At 41.9% G+C, this 15,997-nt stretch overlaps 1 protein-coding gene across 1 annotated transcript in view; it reads left to right on the top strand.

Moving 5' to 3' along the window:
* Positions 1–14,575, top strand: part of kcnq1.1 (potassium voltage-gated channel, KQT-like subfamily, member 1.1) — a 50,166-nt gene extending 35,591 nt beyond the window's left edge. Inside the window, 5 exon segments of the mRNA XM_061815173.1 lie at positions 6,665–6,740; positions 6,859–6,953; positions 7,076–7,122; positions 7,227–7,282; positions 8,137–14,575. Of these exon segments, the coding sequence (XP_061671157.1) occupies positions 6,665–6,740; positions 6,859–6,953; positions 7,076–7,122; positions 7,227–7,282; positions 8,137–8,331 (469 nt within the window). The 3' untranslated portion in view covers positions 8,332–14,575.
* Positions 14,576–15,997: the final 1,422 nt, after the last annotated feature.

Genomic DNA, 15,997 nt, shown 5'->3' with positions numbered 1-15,997 from the left:
GTAACATTTGTAATTATGAGTGTACGTCTTTAAGAGCGAGGATGGGGGGGCGGGTCTATGGTAAACTATGAAAAAGTAAGTGTGGCGGAGCAGCGGCTGTTGCTAGAGAAAGTTCCATGTGCTGCCTGAAAGAAACCAGAGGCTTCTTTTCATTTTTTACAGTACGTATGTGAATTATGGCATTAGACGTAACAATCAGTCATCCCTCACTCATTGAATCACATATCAAAATGCCACAAACTGAATAGCTGTAAGTTATACTTTCAATCTGCTATGGATTTTTTTTGTTGTTGCGCGCAATGCAGAATATCTGCGAAGAGACTGCATCAGCGCTGCACAATTGGCACCATTTATGCCCAGCACCGATTTCTCGTATTTTTCCTCATCTGATGAAGAAATAGCAGTATCGGTTGATCGGGAAGACGGAGGAATACTTCCATACAAATTTGAACCTGTGGCTGTAATTAATGTTGAATATTCAGATGGTTCTTCGGGCGGAAGGACGTGGAGTCTGACTACTCGGAGGCCTATGCGTGACAAAAGTGCGTAAACAAAGGCCCGGGCCGGCATCCGCGGATGGTTCATCGGACGGGAAGGATGCTGAGTCTGACGAGTGAGGTCCGGCTGCGGGCCGCAAGCCAAGCTTCCAGGCGGCGGAGGCTGTTAGCCCCGGACGCCAAAGCTAGGCTAAAGGCTTCCGCCGCCGCTGAAGTGCGGCTAAAGGCCTCCCCGGATGTCGAAGCTCAGCTCCCTGCCCACCTTAGGCCAAGCACTGGATTTCGTCTTTAAGTTGCACTCCCAAAGAGCCGTAACTCTTGATTACAATAAAAAGACTGCCAAGTTTTTTTTATGTGTATTTGTATTAAATCACATTTCATTCTGTGTGTTAATAGAGTATATTTAGTATCTATAATTGAGATGCATGAGATAGTCATCAGATGAGCATTGCTTTGAAATGATTATTAAGGAAAGTGGCACTTTCGTGAGAAAGCTGAAGCACTTGAACAATGAGCAACTGAGTCTATTCAGAGGAAATGACTGTTAAGCAACTGCACCATAATGTAAGCGCCTAGACTAATTGAAACAAATGGGGCTACAGTTTTGACCCATGGGATTTCCTACCTAAATTGTGGGGTAATGATGCGGAGCTGGAATTACTTGGAGCCAAAATCTGAAACTATCCATCATTTTTTTTTCCTGCTGATCTTAAAAGTATTTAACCAACACCTGTGAATTCATGTGTGTGCCACATGAATTCAAATTTTCTATTTCAACTGTAACTCTTTCAATGTGAGCCATCTTCACAAAAGACTTCTTGAGCACCAGCGGATTTAGACTATTTTGACTGGCCTTTAAAGGCCCACAGAATGTTTTTGACCAGGGTTAGCCCTGTGTAAAAACAAAGACCACCAAATCACAAATTAGACTCTTCCTGCGCTAGATAAGATTCCCTACCTTATTCTGTTTCTTAGTAACCAACAGTAGAAAATGGGCCTATTTTGTGATGTGATTTGCACATCAGTGACTTTGACTTTTTAAAATGTATTTTTTTTTTTGTTTAAGTCATCTCAAATATCTGAATTGTGCTTTCCTTCTATGTAACACCACCAGCAACAATGGAAAAATTGCTTTTGATGGTAAAAAATAAATTCCATTGTAGCGTGTATTGGTTTTGCATTAAATTTAATTAAGTTGTTGTTTGCTGTGCTTAGTGCTATTCATTCCATGGGGCATTGACTGCATTGCCCTGCACATTATCAGGAAAACGGGGCCCTTGGGGTTACCTGATTCCAAACTACTGTATATAGTTCACCTGGCTCCTCTTCTTTTATTGAATTGTTATATCCGATGTCCCTAAGAATGGGCTTTCTCTGCCAGTCTCATGGGGTGCCCGTAACTATCCTGCTAATTGAACTTGCGGCCAGCCTGAGTGGGTGACCAGTAGGGTTTCGGCAGTTGCTTACTGAGGCTCCGCCAACAGGTCACAGCTCGGAAAACTGATCAAAGCCACATGGCTGGCTTCTTTCCTTGGGCAATGGCAGAGTCTTGGTCCAGCGGTTGCTAGTGCACGTGAGAGCACCAAAGGCCAAATGAAAAGAGGTTGGGCGAAGCCACCCCGTAGCTGGAGACATTAGCCAGTAAGAACTACTGAGAAACTGGACACAAAAGAGTGAGATGTGGTAGGAGTCAAGGGTTAAATACCCAGGAGGCATGCCCAAGAGACGGGGAAACCTGAGAAGACCTCACCCATCGACTCAGTCCTGGCTCTACAATCTAGCTGGAAAAAGTGGTGCAAAAATCATATATTCATATAAAATTCTGACAACTTTGTACTCCTACTCATAGATCAAGCAAATTCAGTATAATGACTGTTCAAACTTGGCAAATTAACTGCTCATGGTTCTGTTCAATGCTTTATATTTTTTGGTTTTAAATCAAGACAAACAGCTCTCAAAATCTTACTGCTTGACCTGCACATCTGACACAATGGTACAGATGCCAAGGCATACATTTGCAATGTTTCTGCAGAGTTTGTGAAATATAAAAATGGACATTTATCTTCAGTCAAAGAAACTTCAAATGAGTCCACATGTTGCTTCAGCTCCCAAATTCCAGTAGGTGTCATCTGCACACCAGTAATGTTACTAGTGGTTGAGAGGGTCCAACCCTCAGTTCTGCTAATCACAAGGGTCTTTGATGACTGGAATCCAAATTTGAAAGGCAGCCGCTAATTAGTTTAAGGTCCAGCAGACATGCACCTGACAGGCACCAGGCATCCCCCAGTAGGCGGCATTCTAAGCAGGGTGGCTTGGGATAAGGCAATTCATCAAGTTGTTGGTGCGGGTGTGCGGGTTGCAGTGGCAACCAGGCCAATGTCACTACACAGTCAAGTTACGATTACAGAAACTATTGGCACGCTATTTATTGTCAGGTTCCTCTAAGTGTCTGTGTGTGTGTGTGTGTGTGTGTGTGTATGTGTGTGTGTGTGTGTGTGTGTGTGTGTGTTTGTACGAATATCTTTGCAAAATAATGTATTTACAGTGCAACATTTTTGGACGACGACTTCTTAAAGGGTCTGTCCTTCTTTGTTGTGGGTATATGCAAGTGTGTGTTCTACATTTGACATTCTCGGACAAATGCAGGTTTGCATGAATTTTTTTCCAGCAATTTAGCAGACTGTCAAGGCCACTTTATAGTCTACAACGACAGCTTTGCATCATGTGACTTACGTATTGCCCCGCCCAGCACGTCTGTGTCCCTTGTTGCCCACACATCAAAAAAAGTTGCTGCGGAGACAAAGCTGCAGAGATCATCATTTATGCTGGGTCTGTTTTAATCACATGCTGTGATGACATACGCACCGTTCTTCCCTGATACACATACCACCTATGTTACCGTGTTCTTGATCAATTTTGCAGCATAATTAAATGTATCATCCAGTCATTTAGGTCCATTTGTTCAAGCAGACACTGTTACACAGTTATTGTTGCTTTTGTCCTTGTTACGGAAAGGAAAGTAAAAACGGCTACTGGAAATGAACAAAAAATGCTGAGGAAATACCATCCTATGGTGTCCTAGCCAATACCAGCTGTAGTGACACCGCTAACTTGGAGAAGAACTACAGCACATTTTCAAAACTGCACACGTTAGTTGCTCTTCAGTATAAATAAAAACTATGTACGCGATAGCCCCAGTTACGTCAGCGCTGTCGCCGTATCAACGATTATGAAGAGGGCTCAAGACTGCACGAACAGCTTCATGAGCACGGATGTTTCTCTCATCCACAATGAGCAGAAGCAGCTTGTCTTTGTTCATGCCAGCCAGAAATTTCCACGACCTGTAAATAGGTATACAGAGGAACCTCGATATAATGAACCAATTGGAGCAGGGGGTTGTCTGTTACAGGTGTTTGTCCATTATATTGAAGCACTAGAGTAAAACATTATTTGGAGGAATTTTACACCCAAAAACAAAAACACCCAATACAGAAAAAAACATCCATTATCTGAGGTGGGGCTGGAACCTATCCCAGGTATCTTCAGGCAGGAGACGAGATACACTCTAGACCAGTCCAGCTAATCTCAGGCCACATGTAGACAAACAACCAGTGACATTCACAATCATCCCTCAGGGCAGTTTCGAATCTCCGATCAATGCACGTTTTTGGGATGTAGAAGGAAACCAGAGTGCCTGGAGAAAACCCACACAAGCATGGGGAGAACATGCTGGGGGGGGGGAGATTCGAGCTCCAGTACTCAGAACAGTGAGGCTGATGCTCTAACCAATTGCGCCACCATTCTGACCAGAAAGAAAACACTTCATTGTAAATAAATAGACAAAAAAATAAATAATTGAAACATTTCACATTTAATCCAAATTTACCAAGCCAGCTTGGTTTACTTTACTCATCTTGGGCAAGTAGCTTTCACGAGCTGAGAAGAATTAATGTGCTTCCAAGTTCCAAATCCGTTGTCAGAGACCGAAGGTATCAAACTCATTTCAGTTCTTTCATTTTAGCCACATTCACCCCATTTTCATCTCTCTGAGCCAAACCAGTATATCCGTGGCCTGACATGCAACAAATTACAGGAATTCAATCATTTTACCTTTTCGGGGGGGCTTCACATCATGACAACTACATTTGGGGAATTTTTCACATTTATTGATTATCTTCTTTCAAATCTTGTTTCAAATCACAAGCAATAACAGATGTCGTCACAAAAATTTGTGCAATATGAAGAACATTATGAATCTGTTTTAATTTACCGCTGATACTTACAGATCAGTTGAAATATTAACTGTATTTATACCCATTTATAAAACAGCTCATTTAGTTTGAAGAAAAGAAGGGAAAAAAGGACACACTCTAAGTGCAGGGTGGCCGGAACGCTTCCATTGGAGTTCTTAGCCATGTAGTCAGCAAGAAACCCACAGAGCTTCGTCCGTTTATTTGTATCCCATTTCTGTGTTAGGTTTGAGATAAACATGAGCATATTAGGCTTGCAAACAAATTTAACTATCAGACATTCAAATTAGGAGAAATATAATCACTAGTGACATTAGTGTGTTGGTAGGCTGTGGAACCTTTCATGCAAAATTGTTAATATCCCACAAAATTCAAACTGACATTTAGTGAAGGTGTTCTCAAGTATTGTCGCCATTTGCAGAGAATCCACCGCCAGTTCATGTCAATGGGCTCCATCGATTGTCCCAGAGGACTTGAGTTGCATTACAAAGGAAAAATTGTCCTTTGAACTTTTATCTTGGCATGTGCGTCTAGCGGACTTTAAAATTTTGGGGTTTTTATCTCGAGCCCTGCAGAGACAGGGGGTCTTCTGGTTACTGGGATCCCAGGTATTTTGGTTTGGTTTATTTAGAGATCAAGTGAGAAATCTGGATTTCTGGTCTCTACATTTAATGATCTCTTTCTGGTAATCCATTTAGCATCCTTGTGTTATAAATCAGACATCACATCACCATTATTGTCTCTCCTGGTGAGGGATTGGGATTGGGGGTCATTGTACCAGATGCATGTCTGTTACAATAGATACAGAATCGTGATTTTTTTTTTTCCCAATTGCGTCTTCAACGTTATTTTAAACTGTACAAGTATACAAAGCATTCCTGACTTAATCTTATATTAAGTTTGGTATCTGACTGCATTTCTAGATTAAGACAAAAGAAGGCCCTAATATAAAATACACAATGCCCTTCCTTCCATCCATCCATCCATCCATCCATCCATCCAAACATTTTCATAGTCGCTATTTCCTCACGAGGGTCACGGGGAGTGCTGGAGCAAATCCCAGCTGTCAACTGGCAGGAGGCGGGGTACACCCTGAACTAATTGCCAGCCAATCGCAGGGCACATCGAGACAAACAGCCGCACTCACAATCACACATAAGGGCAATTTACAGTGTCCAATTAATTAATTGCATGATTTTGAGATGTGGGAGAAAACAAGAGTCCCACGCAGGCACATGGAGAATATGAAAACTCCACACAGGCGGGTGCGGGATTGAACTCGGGACCTCAGAACTGTGAGGCCAACACTTTCCAGCTGCTCCACCATGCAGCCCCCTTCCTTCCAGTGAACCATTATTTTGTTTATATAACGAGCCATTATGGAAAGGAGTAGTTCGTCATAATAACTGCAGCTAAATGTGGTAGAATGTCTCTTTTTTGTGTGGGTGAGGATGTCAATAAAACCGGCATATTGTCAAACGATTTGCCCTATGCATACCGGTGGTAAAACGGAAGTACTGATATTTTATTTTACCTTTTTTTTATTGTTTTTTTTTATTTGTTTTGCACCACCTTAACGTCACTATCATGGTGGGTTTCCTGGTTGACCAATTGCGATTGTATTCATTGTTATAGTCATACTATATGTGTCTAATTTATTCCTATGCACCTTTAAATTACCACATTTCTAATGAAAAAGTGGAGGCCATAACAACTTACAGATTCTTGAACCAGAAAAATCACCTGTTTCCCTTTTTGCTACCTAAATGCACTGTACATATACAAATTTGTGTACGTTAGACAATGGCAATAGCAATTGTAACATGTTTTTATTGATGAATCCGATATGGTTGGTTTATTGCTTTTTTTTCAACATGAAAAACTTGACACAGTTTTGATGTGAAATTAATTTTATAGACTATCCGAGTCTCACAGACGAGCCATCCGTGTGATCCAGAAAATGCGCTATTATGTGGCGAAGAGCAAATTCCAGGTCAGTAAGTTATTTTGTGTCATGAAAAACATTTGCATTTGTGTGTTAAATAGTTTGAAGAAAATGTTTCAGATGATATTTTCATATCAATGAAAATCTATTGTTTTTATCCTAATAGCAAGCTCGTAAACCATATGAAGTCCGAGATGTGATTGAACAATACACCCAAGGTCACCTCAACCTAATGGTGCAGATCAAGGAGCTGCAGAGAAGGTGATTGTCACTTTGGCAGCCTTTATAATGATGAATGAAGGACAATCTCACAAATCCGCCACATGAGGAATATTTGAGATTAGCCATTGTTGAATATCTGATTAGTTTTCAAATGTCTCCAGACTTGACCAGTCATTAGGGATGCTAACTTTATTCCAGACAGAAACAGGTAATTCACCGCTTAACAGTTTCTTCAAATACATTTTATTAACTGTTGGAGCAGAAATAGCAAAACACATTTCCTTTCACTGCTCTTCCTGTTTTTATATCAAGTTAAAGACAAGAGAAGCGATTCTATTGGCTCCCGACTCATGCAAATGGAGGACAAGGTAGGCTTGTGTCATTTTTGGCAAAAGTTTGACTTCTTTTACTTTCCTTTACCAGCAGTTTTTAAACCCATTCACAATCTCACACATGCACCCACACTCAGCATGTATTCTTGCTGCATAATCTCCTCAAAATTAACTCAAAGGACAATGTGAAATGTAGTTCTGGTGTCTTTTCACATTGTCAAAATTCAACGTCATCCGAATTTAATGCGACCATACATCCACTCATCCATTTTTTCAAACCTGAAATCTCAATAAGGCTGAGCTGAACTCTGCATGACTATAACTTTTGTACACCATCCATTTACTTATAGACAAAAACAACACAAAACTAAATTCTATCCCATGCAGGAATATAATAATTGTGAAAACACAATTTATGATGGTGGAATAACAGTGGGTTCACCAGCAAATCACTGTGCAGTGCAGCCTTTCCAGGCACAGTAATGTTCACATTCACCGTGGTTACTGCGAGCTCAAAATGACTCCAACCAGCCACAATGCACAGAAGCTTTGCAATCCTTTGTGGAATGTGGTTGCATATTTGATGATGATTATGCAGCACGAGAAATCCCACAAATTTCTGGACCTTCTACTGCCATGCCAAGATTGTTGGGAGACTAAAAAAACTGTATGTAACAAAGTCGTTTTTTCATTTGGTGAAGTTTGTGAACTATGTGAATCTGTCTATCTTGATTTGGAGCTACGGAAGATAAATGAGGGTTTGGGATTGTGTGATGACAAAGCTTTGAGCAGGTGAGAAATCTAGCAGCACATTACTGGATACACTGGAGCTGTAGACTTTCGTATAAAATTGTTGGATTTATTAACAATGATTCGCGTTCACTTCATAGATCTCACAAATGGATCTGATGCTGAACCGCATTGCAAACGCTCTCAGTATTCTGCCAGATCAGAGGGATGACAGTAGGAGTGAGCGTCAAGGAAGACTGAATCCACAGCCTTGCCACACTGGCAATGTCAACTGCAGTCAGGATGGTTTCCCAAGCTATGAGCAGCTGCCAACAAAATCAAAGAATAGTACCTGATCTATCTATCTATCTATCTATCTATCTATCTATCTATCTATCTATCTATCTATCTATCTATCTATCTATCTATCTATCTATCTATCTATCTATCTATCTATCTATCTATCATCTTGTAACTCAATCGTGTATCAAAACTGTATCTATACATGGATCTGTATCGCTGTTCAGGAGATATTTTTTTTACAATACTAACTTCTTTCATTTGTTCAATGACCTACCTTAATGATAGGACAAAAAAATAATAATATATGGAAAGCGTTGGAACTATAAAGCATAATTCCAGTGTACATTACGTTACCTAAAAATGTCCCCCACCCACTAAAAAAAATTCTGAACAAGACTAATATACACATATACACACTGTATTGATATATAAACACTGACCAGAAATTTAAACAGAGAAGGTGGGGGAGAGGGAGAGAGAAGGAGAGAGTGAGAGAGAGAGAGAGAAAGAGAGCAAGAGGCAGGACAACGTATAAACTTGATTTAAACAAGATGAAAGAGCTTTTTTTTAATGTGACACTAACAAGGGAAGGAAACCCGATATAGACTTTTAGTCTCATGAAATATAGAATAATAAAGACCTTTTTAAATGGTGAATAGGTGTTCCCTCTTTCATGATCCAACTGATCAAGTACTTCCTGGCTTTGTCAACAACTTCTCTTTCCACTTTTAATTTTAACCAGAATTTTGTACCCTTTGGGCCAGGGATTCCAGCTTTTCACAGTATTGAACAACTCGTAAATTAGATAAACAAAATAAAATACCAGGATTATGTGAAATAATCTTGTCCCGTATGATTCTAACATACTTCTCTGTCACTCCAAACTTCCGCTAATGATGAGCATGGCAGTTTTTTTGATTGTCCTGATTCACTAGAATCAGTTCTTTCAAAAGATGCTTTCACCGAATTGCTCAGTTCTTTTTCATAAAATCATTTAGCAGTTTCCTCATTCTATTCATGATCCATCCCTGATGTTCACTTTCACCAGAGGACTATACATTGTTGTCGTCATGAATTGTAAAGGAAGCGGGGAAATAAAAAATAAAAGTCATCTAAATTATCACCTACCTATTTCTCTCGCTCAGCAAGTTCTGAAACAGCCAGCCTATGACAGAGTACCAAGAGAGGAACTGTGGTACTGTATGTCTAGTGTGGCGAAGAAATATGTTAGAATAGTACAGGACAAGTATGAGGGCAGCAGAACAGTTGTGTGGTGTGCCATAGGCGAAACAGAAGAATTTAAGGTGAAGGTGGGATTGCATTAGGGATCAGCTCTGAGCCCCTTCCTGTTTGCTGCGGTAATGGATAGGCTGACAGATGAGGTTAGACTGGAATCCCATTGGACCATGATGTTCACAGATGATATTGTGATAAACAGTGATAGCAGGGAACAGGCGGAGGAGCAATTAGAAAGATGGAGGCACGCACTAGAAAGGAGAGGAATGAAGATTAGCCGAAGTAAAACAGAAGATATGTGCATGAATGTGAGGGGCGGAGGAGGAAGAGTGAAGCTCCAGGGTGATGAGATAGCGAGGGTGGACGACTTCAAATACTTGGGGGCAACAATCCAGAGCAATGGTGAGTGTGGTAAGGAAGTGAAGAACTGGGTCCAAGTGGGATGGAACAGTTGGCGGAACGTGTCTGGTGTTGTATGTGACAGAAGAGTATCCATTAGGATGACGGGCAACGTTTATAAAACAGTGGTGAGGGGGGCAATGATGTATGGATTAGAGACGGTGGCACTGAAGAAACAACAGGAAGCAGAACTGGAGGTGGCAGAAATGAAGATGCTGAGGTTCTCGCTCGGAGTGAGCAGGTTGGATAGGATTAGAAATGAGCTCATTAGAGGGACAGCCAAAGTTGGATGTTTTGGAGACAAGGTTCGAGAGCGCAGACTTCGATGATTAACGGGACAACCCAAAAAGAAAAGAAGATGCAGTGAGGTCGGCTACCAAACATCCTTCCGCTTACATCCAGCGAGTCTCTCAACAGCCTCCCACCTGGGCTTCCTCCTCATTCACATTATTGTTGTTTTCTGATTAGTGGAAAGTGTCTTTCAGTGTTATATTTAATGCATTATTGTTCTTCTTATTATTATTATTATAAAATAAAAAAGGCTTTAATAATCACACGAGAGGCACAGAGGGAATTTGTATGTGTATTTATTGCTGACTAGCAAAGCAAATTTATTTGTAAAGCGCATTTCATACAACGAGGCAACACAATGTGCTTTACATGACTAAATGCCTTTTTTAAAACAAAAAGATAAATCATTTAAAATGAGATAAAAAGTCTCTTCCCCATCTGCATGGTGCTGTCTGACGTTGGCTTCTCATTCTTCATTAACCAAAGCAAGTGGTAATGCTGGCAAATTGAAAATCACATGACCGGATGGTTGATGATGACCCGGCCCTGAATGCGCGCTGGCTGTTTAAAATTAGGACGTGAGTGACAGAACGCTTCACCAGTTTCGTACCCACTCCCAGGCGACTTGCCCGCCTCACAGTGGCAGGCGGTGGCCGAGCAAAAAAAGAACAGATTATTTCATAAACGGATTCTATTCAGTTCATTTACTAAAAAGATTAATTGTTCTGAACGGATGATTGGCGAATGATGCCACACTAACTTTCAAACGCAGTACAACAGTTCTTAGGGTGCTCTGTCATATGCTTTGCCTATAGCTACAAAGACACGATGTAGCTCCTTCTGATCCTCTCTGTACTTTTCTGTTCACATCCTCAGGGCAAATAATGCATCTGTGGTACTCTTTCTAGGCATGAAATCATACTGTTGCTTGCAAACACCCACATCAGTCCTGAGTCTAGCCTCTACTACTATTTCCAATAACTTGAGTGTTGCTCATTAACTTTATTTCTCTTTAGCGCCCACAGCTATGGACATGACTGTTGTTTCTTAAAAAGGGAAATCAGCACAATTTTCCACCATCACTTGGGCATCTTATCGCTTGCTAGAATTCTGTTGAACAACCTAGTGAAAAGCTATGAAGCCACCTCCCCAAGATGCTTCCATACCTCTTTGCAATTGTCACCAGGGCCAAGTGTCTTTCCATTTTTCATCTTCTTTAATGAATTTCTAACTTCCCCCTTACTCATCATTCCTACTTTCTGGTCAACCACATTTGCCTCTTCTACTCTTCCTTCTGTCTGATTTTCCTCATTCATCAAAGCCTCGTAGTATTTTTTCTATATATCGAACACACTTGTGTCAACAGTCAACATATTTCCATCTCCATCCTTAATTACCTTAATCTGATGCACATCCTTCCCATCTCTATCCAGTGATCTTTGTCCCCTTCCCAACCTGGCGTATGTCATCAAATGCCTTGTTTCGCCTTTGCGACCTCTTCCTTGATCCTACAACCCATCTCCATGTACAGGATTCTCGTCTACTATCCTCAATCCTTTCAGTGTACCACTTCTTCTTAGCTAACCTGTCCTTGTATGATTTCCTGTACTTAGAGGTTCCACGACCAAGTTGTCACCTCTTCTTTCCTGCCAGAAGATACACCAAGTACTTTCTTGCCTCTGATCAATTTCCTCTGTAGCAGAAGCTCCTTCTGTCCACAGAGAGACTGTCCCACCTCTTCCTGAAAATCTGCACAACATACTCCTTACTCAGCTTCCACCGCATGGTTCACTGCTCTGCTTTTATCTTCTTAATCTTACACCCCCACCAGTACAGTCATCCAACACACCCCCATCCACCAGCACCTTTCTCCTAAAAACCAATCTTTGGATGCGTCCTACAGTTTGCAGTTCCTTGTGCCCCCTGTAAGGGTGCATTTATTAGAAGTATATAATAAAGGAATCAAATGACCAACAACTATGTAAGTTTCACAACTAAGTAAAAACAAAATTGATTAGATCAAGAATATGTAGTAAAACAATATTTGAATGTTGAATTACCACAATGAATTTGACTGTGGTTTCACGGACTTACCCAAGGTCTCTCTGGGTACGTAGTACTACTGCCACAGAACAACTCAATGTCTGTGCAGCAAAGGCCACCTACATTTTACAAAAAGTCCGTATGATGAAGGGTTATGCACAGAATAAGAATGTTATTTTGGTTTTAACAGGGTAAAAATAAAGCCAATCTTTTAGCTCTACAATGATGAGGTTCTTCCTCAGTTTTTTGATGAGACAAACGCACCGTTTGCTTACTCTCTTTTTCTCTGATCTTTGTATTCCTGCTCTCCTGTTCCAGACGCTAAACTTTGCCAGTGGTTCTAGTGTTTTTATAATAAGAGCAGAGGAACTCAAGGTGTAGGTGTGATGACAGAAACATGGATAAAAATATTTCGAGCAATTTTTAAATCAAAGTGCTCACAGTTGTAAGGTACTGCCAATCATTCATGAACTCATCATTAATCCCACTGTCACTGTTGTGCATATGAGAAATACAGAAAAATACTGGGTGAGTATAAACAATAACAGGTTACAATGAAATCCAGACAGTTACAAGGCTGAGTCGTATTTATTGGCACTGATAGATATTTTTCATCAGTCTTGGAAGGCTGTGTGTTCTTGCTTTCTACTGGCTATAATGTTTTAAACATTAAGAACTTAAATTTAAATTAAAATATTACAAATGTATCACTCTCCTCTTACGTTGTATCTGCAGGTTTCAAGACAGCACTTATTTGACCCTTACTCATAAGACCCAACTTATATTCTGAGACTTTTTGCAATTAAGGGCCGATGTCAAATCTCCCATGTATTTCTATCCAGCTCTCAATCTTCTACTGCTTATCTGAGTTCGGGTTACGGAGGCAGTTGCTTGAGCAGAGACACCCAGACTTTCCTTTCCCTACCCACTTCATCCAGCTTGAGATATTGAGGCATTCCCAGGCCAGCCAAGAGATGCAGTCTCTCGAGCGTGTCTGGGGTCATCCATGGGGTCTCCTACCAGTGGGATGTGCCCAGAACACCTCACCAGAGAGGCGTCCAGGACCATCTGAATTTGATGCCCCAGCCATCTCATTTTGCTCCTCTCAATGTAGAGGAGCAGCGGTTCTACTCTGACCACCCCCGGATGACCGAGCTTTTCACCCCTATCCTTAAGGGAGAGCCTGGACACCCTGCCGAGGAAACTCATTTTGGCCACTTGTATCCGGGATCTTATCCTTTTGGTCATGACCCATAGCTCATGGCCATAGGTGAGGGTAGAAATTTAAATCGAATGGTAAACGGAGTGCTTCTCCTTTTGACCTAGTTTGGACTTCCCAATGGACACTCCTCTCCAGCACCCCTTAATAGACCTTACCATATGGGCTTAGGAGTGTACTCCCCCTGTAGTTTGAACACACCCTCTGGTCTCCCTTTTTTAAGAAGGGGGACCAACACCCCAGTCTGTCAATCAAGAGCCACTGTCCCCATAATCCACGTGATGTTGCAGAGACATGCAATCAGGACAGACTCACAACATCCAGAGCCTTTAGGAACTCTAGGTGAATCTTATCCCCCCTGGGCCCTTGCTAACACAGAGCCTTGTGACCTCATCCCCCAAATAATTAAAAAAAAAAACTTAACATGATGTTGTATCTATTTTCTGTCAAATTCTAATTACCGTAATTTCTCAGGTATAATGTAAAGTATAATGTGCACCCCCAAAGTTGACCTAAAAAATCAGGAAAACCCTTCTACCAATGTACAATGCGCACCACCAATTTACTGCTGTCCATATGCTCAAAATATTGGGAATTATCTGTATTTATATTTTATATTTTTAATATTTATATTTTGTTAGGTTTGTACTTATGTTTGTTTTTCCAAATTTGTCTTGACAACAATCATTAATAATAATCATTGTGCACGTGCTGATGTAGCCGTAATATAATCTCGGCACAGGCCATATGACGCAGTTGACCTGGTCCCTGTAATTGTCAGAACAGAATCCCTCAACTAACTAAAATAAATGCTCAATGATGGCATAACATTTTATTAATACTGTTGATAACACATATATTACAGTCTTTAATAAATATTTAACACTGTTTGACTGAAACATTTTTTGGATTCAATATTTGTGTATAAAACATTCGTGTGTTGTGCGCTTTATCCTCTACATTACACATCCTTGGCCAAGACTTCAAAAGCAACATCTGGCTCATCTCCAATCTGAAAAATATCCATCGTAGCTACCTTTGGTGACTTGGTCCAGTTCTGATGCCTCCTGAATTCATGAACACTGATCCTATTTTGCTCCCACAGCATGTCATCTTCTGTGCCATCCATAGCATTTGTGGGGAAACATTTTTTGAATCCCAAGAGTTTTGGTTCCACAGCGAAGCCTCTCGCCCACCTGAGACCCGGAAATAGTGCCGCAGTCCGAAACAACGATAGCTCGCCTAAATGGCTTCATGTGGGTATCAAAACAACGTGAGCTCAAACTACGTCGAAACAAGGGTAATGTGCACATTAAAAAAAAAAAAACGACCATTTCAATTGTGTGCGCTCTTCCGTTTTTTTTTTTTTTCTAATGTGCCCATGACGCTCGTATTACGTAGTTTGAGCTCACGTTGTTTTTATACCCACCTGAAGCCATTTAGATGAGCTATCGTTGTTTCGGACTGCGGCACTATTTCCGGATTGGCGGCGTCATCGGCACGAGTGATGACATTTCTTTTTAAAGCATCTGCACAACTAGCCATTCTGGTCGTCATTTTTTTTCTTGGTTTAAGTTTAAACAAACTCACGGGCAGTTGTTTCTCATCTTTGGTGCAGTAGCAACAAACATGCTACGCTAACGATTGTAATGTGGTGTTTACATAATTCACCCGCGGAACCTCGAGTTGGGGTGCGGGGTTCCGCACGGACTGTTTTTGTTTTTGCGCTTCCGGAGGAAAGGTTAACAGAGTTCCCGCCGTTATGCGAGTAGTTTGGTGATGTCGAACAATAAAGCAAGTTCTGTTCCTGTGTCCGACACTCCTCCTCCGACTCCTTTTCTCCGGCGCTACACTGGTGACCCCGACGTCAGTCCCGGCGTTTTCGAGACTGAAACGAACATGGCAACCGCCATCCTCAAATTGCCGGAGTTTTGGGAGACGTCCGCGGCAGCGTGGTTCGCACAGACTGAGGCTCAGTTCGCCCTCCGCGGGATCTCAGATGATTCCACGCGTTACTACCACGTTGTTTCAGCACTCGGGAGCTCAACGGCGGCCAGAGCAGTGAACTTCATCACCTCTCCCCCGGCCCGAGATAAGTATGCTGGGATCAAGGCTCACCTTCTCAAGGTTTTTGAGCTTTCACGGCCGGAACGTGCCCGACGTCTGTTGGCTATTAATGGACTGGGGGACAGCAAACCTTCCGAACTCATGGAAACGATGCTAAACCTGCTGGGCACGGAAGAGCCCAATTTCATTTTCATGGAACTGTTTCTCAGGCATATGCCACCGCATGTTCAGACGGCGCTCGCGAACAGTACTGCCACTGAGCCCCGGGCCCTGGCCGAGGAGGCCGACCGTTTTTTCCTGGCAACCCAGCGCTTCTCCCCTGAGACGCTGGCCACGACGCGCAGTTACTCACCTTCGGGCGCGGGGGTGGCATCCAGCAGGGGCCCCTTCGGCACCGACGGCCGTGCTGGCACAGGCTTGTGCTACTTCCATGCCCGTTTCGGTGCAAAAGCGAAGAGGTGCCG

This window comes from Syngnathoides biaculeatus, chromosome 3 (assembly GCF_019802595.1).
Source record: "Syngnathoides biaculeatus isolate LvHL_M chromosome 3, ASM1980259v1, whole genome shotgun sequence".
Classification (NCBI taxonomy): Eukaryota; Metazoa; Chordata; class Actinopteri; order Syngnathiformes; family Syngnathidae; genus Syngnathoides; species Syngnathoides biaculeatus.
This window is presented reverse-complemented; position numbering and strand designations above follow the sequence as displayed.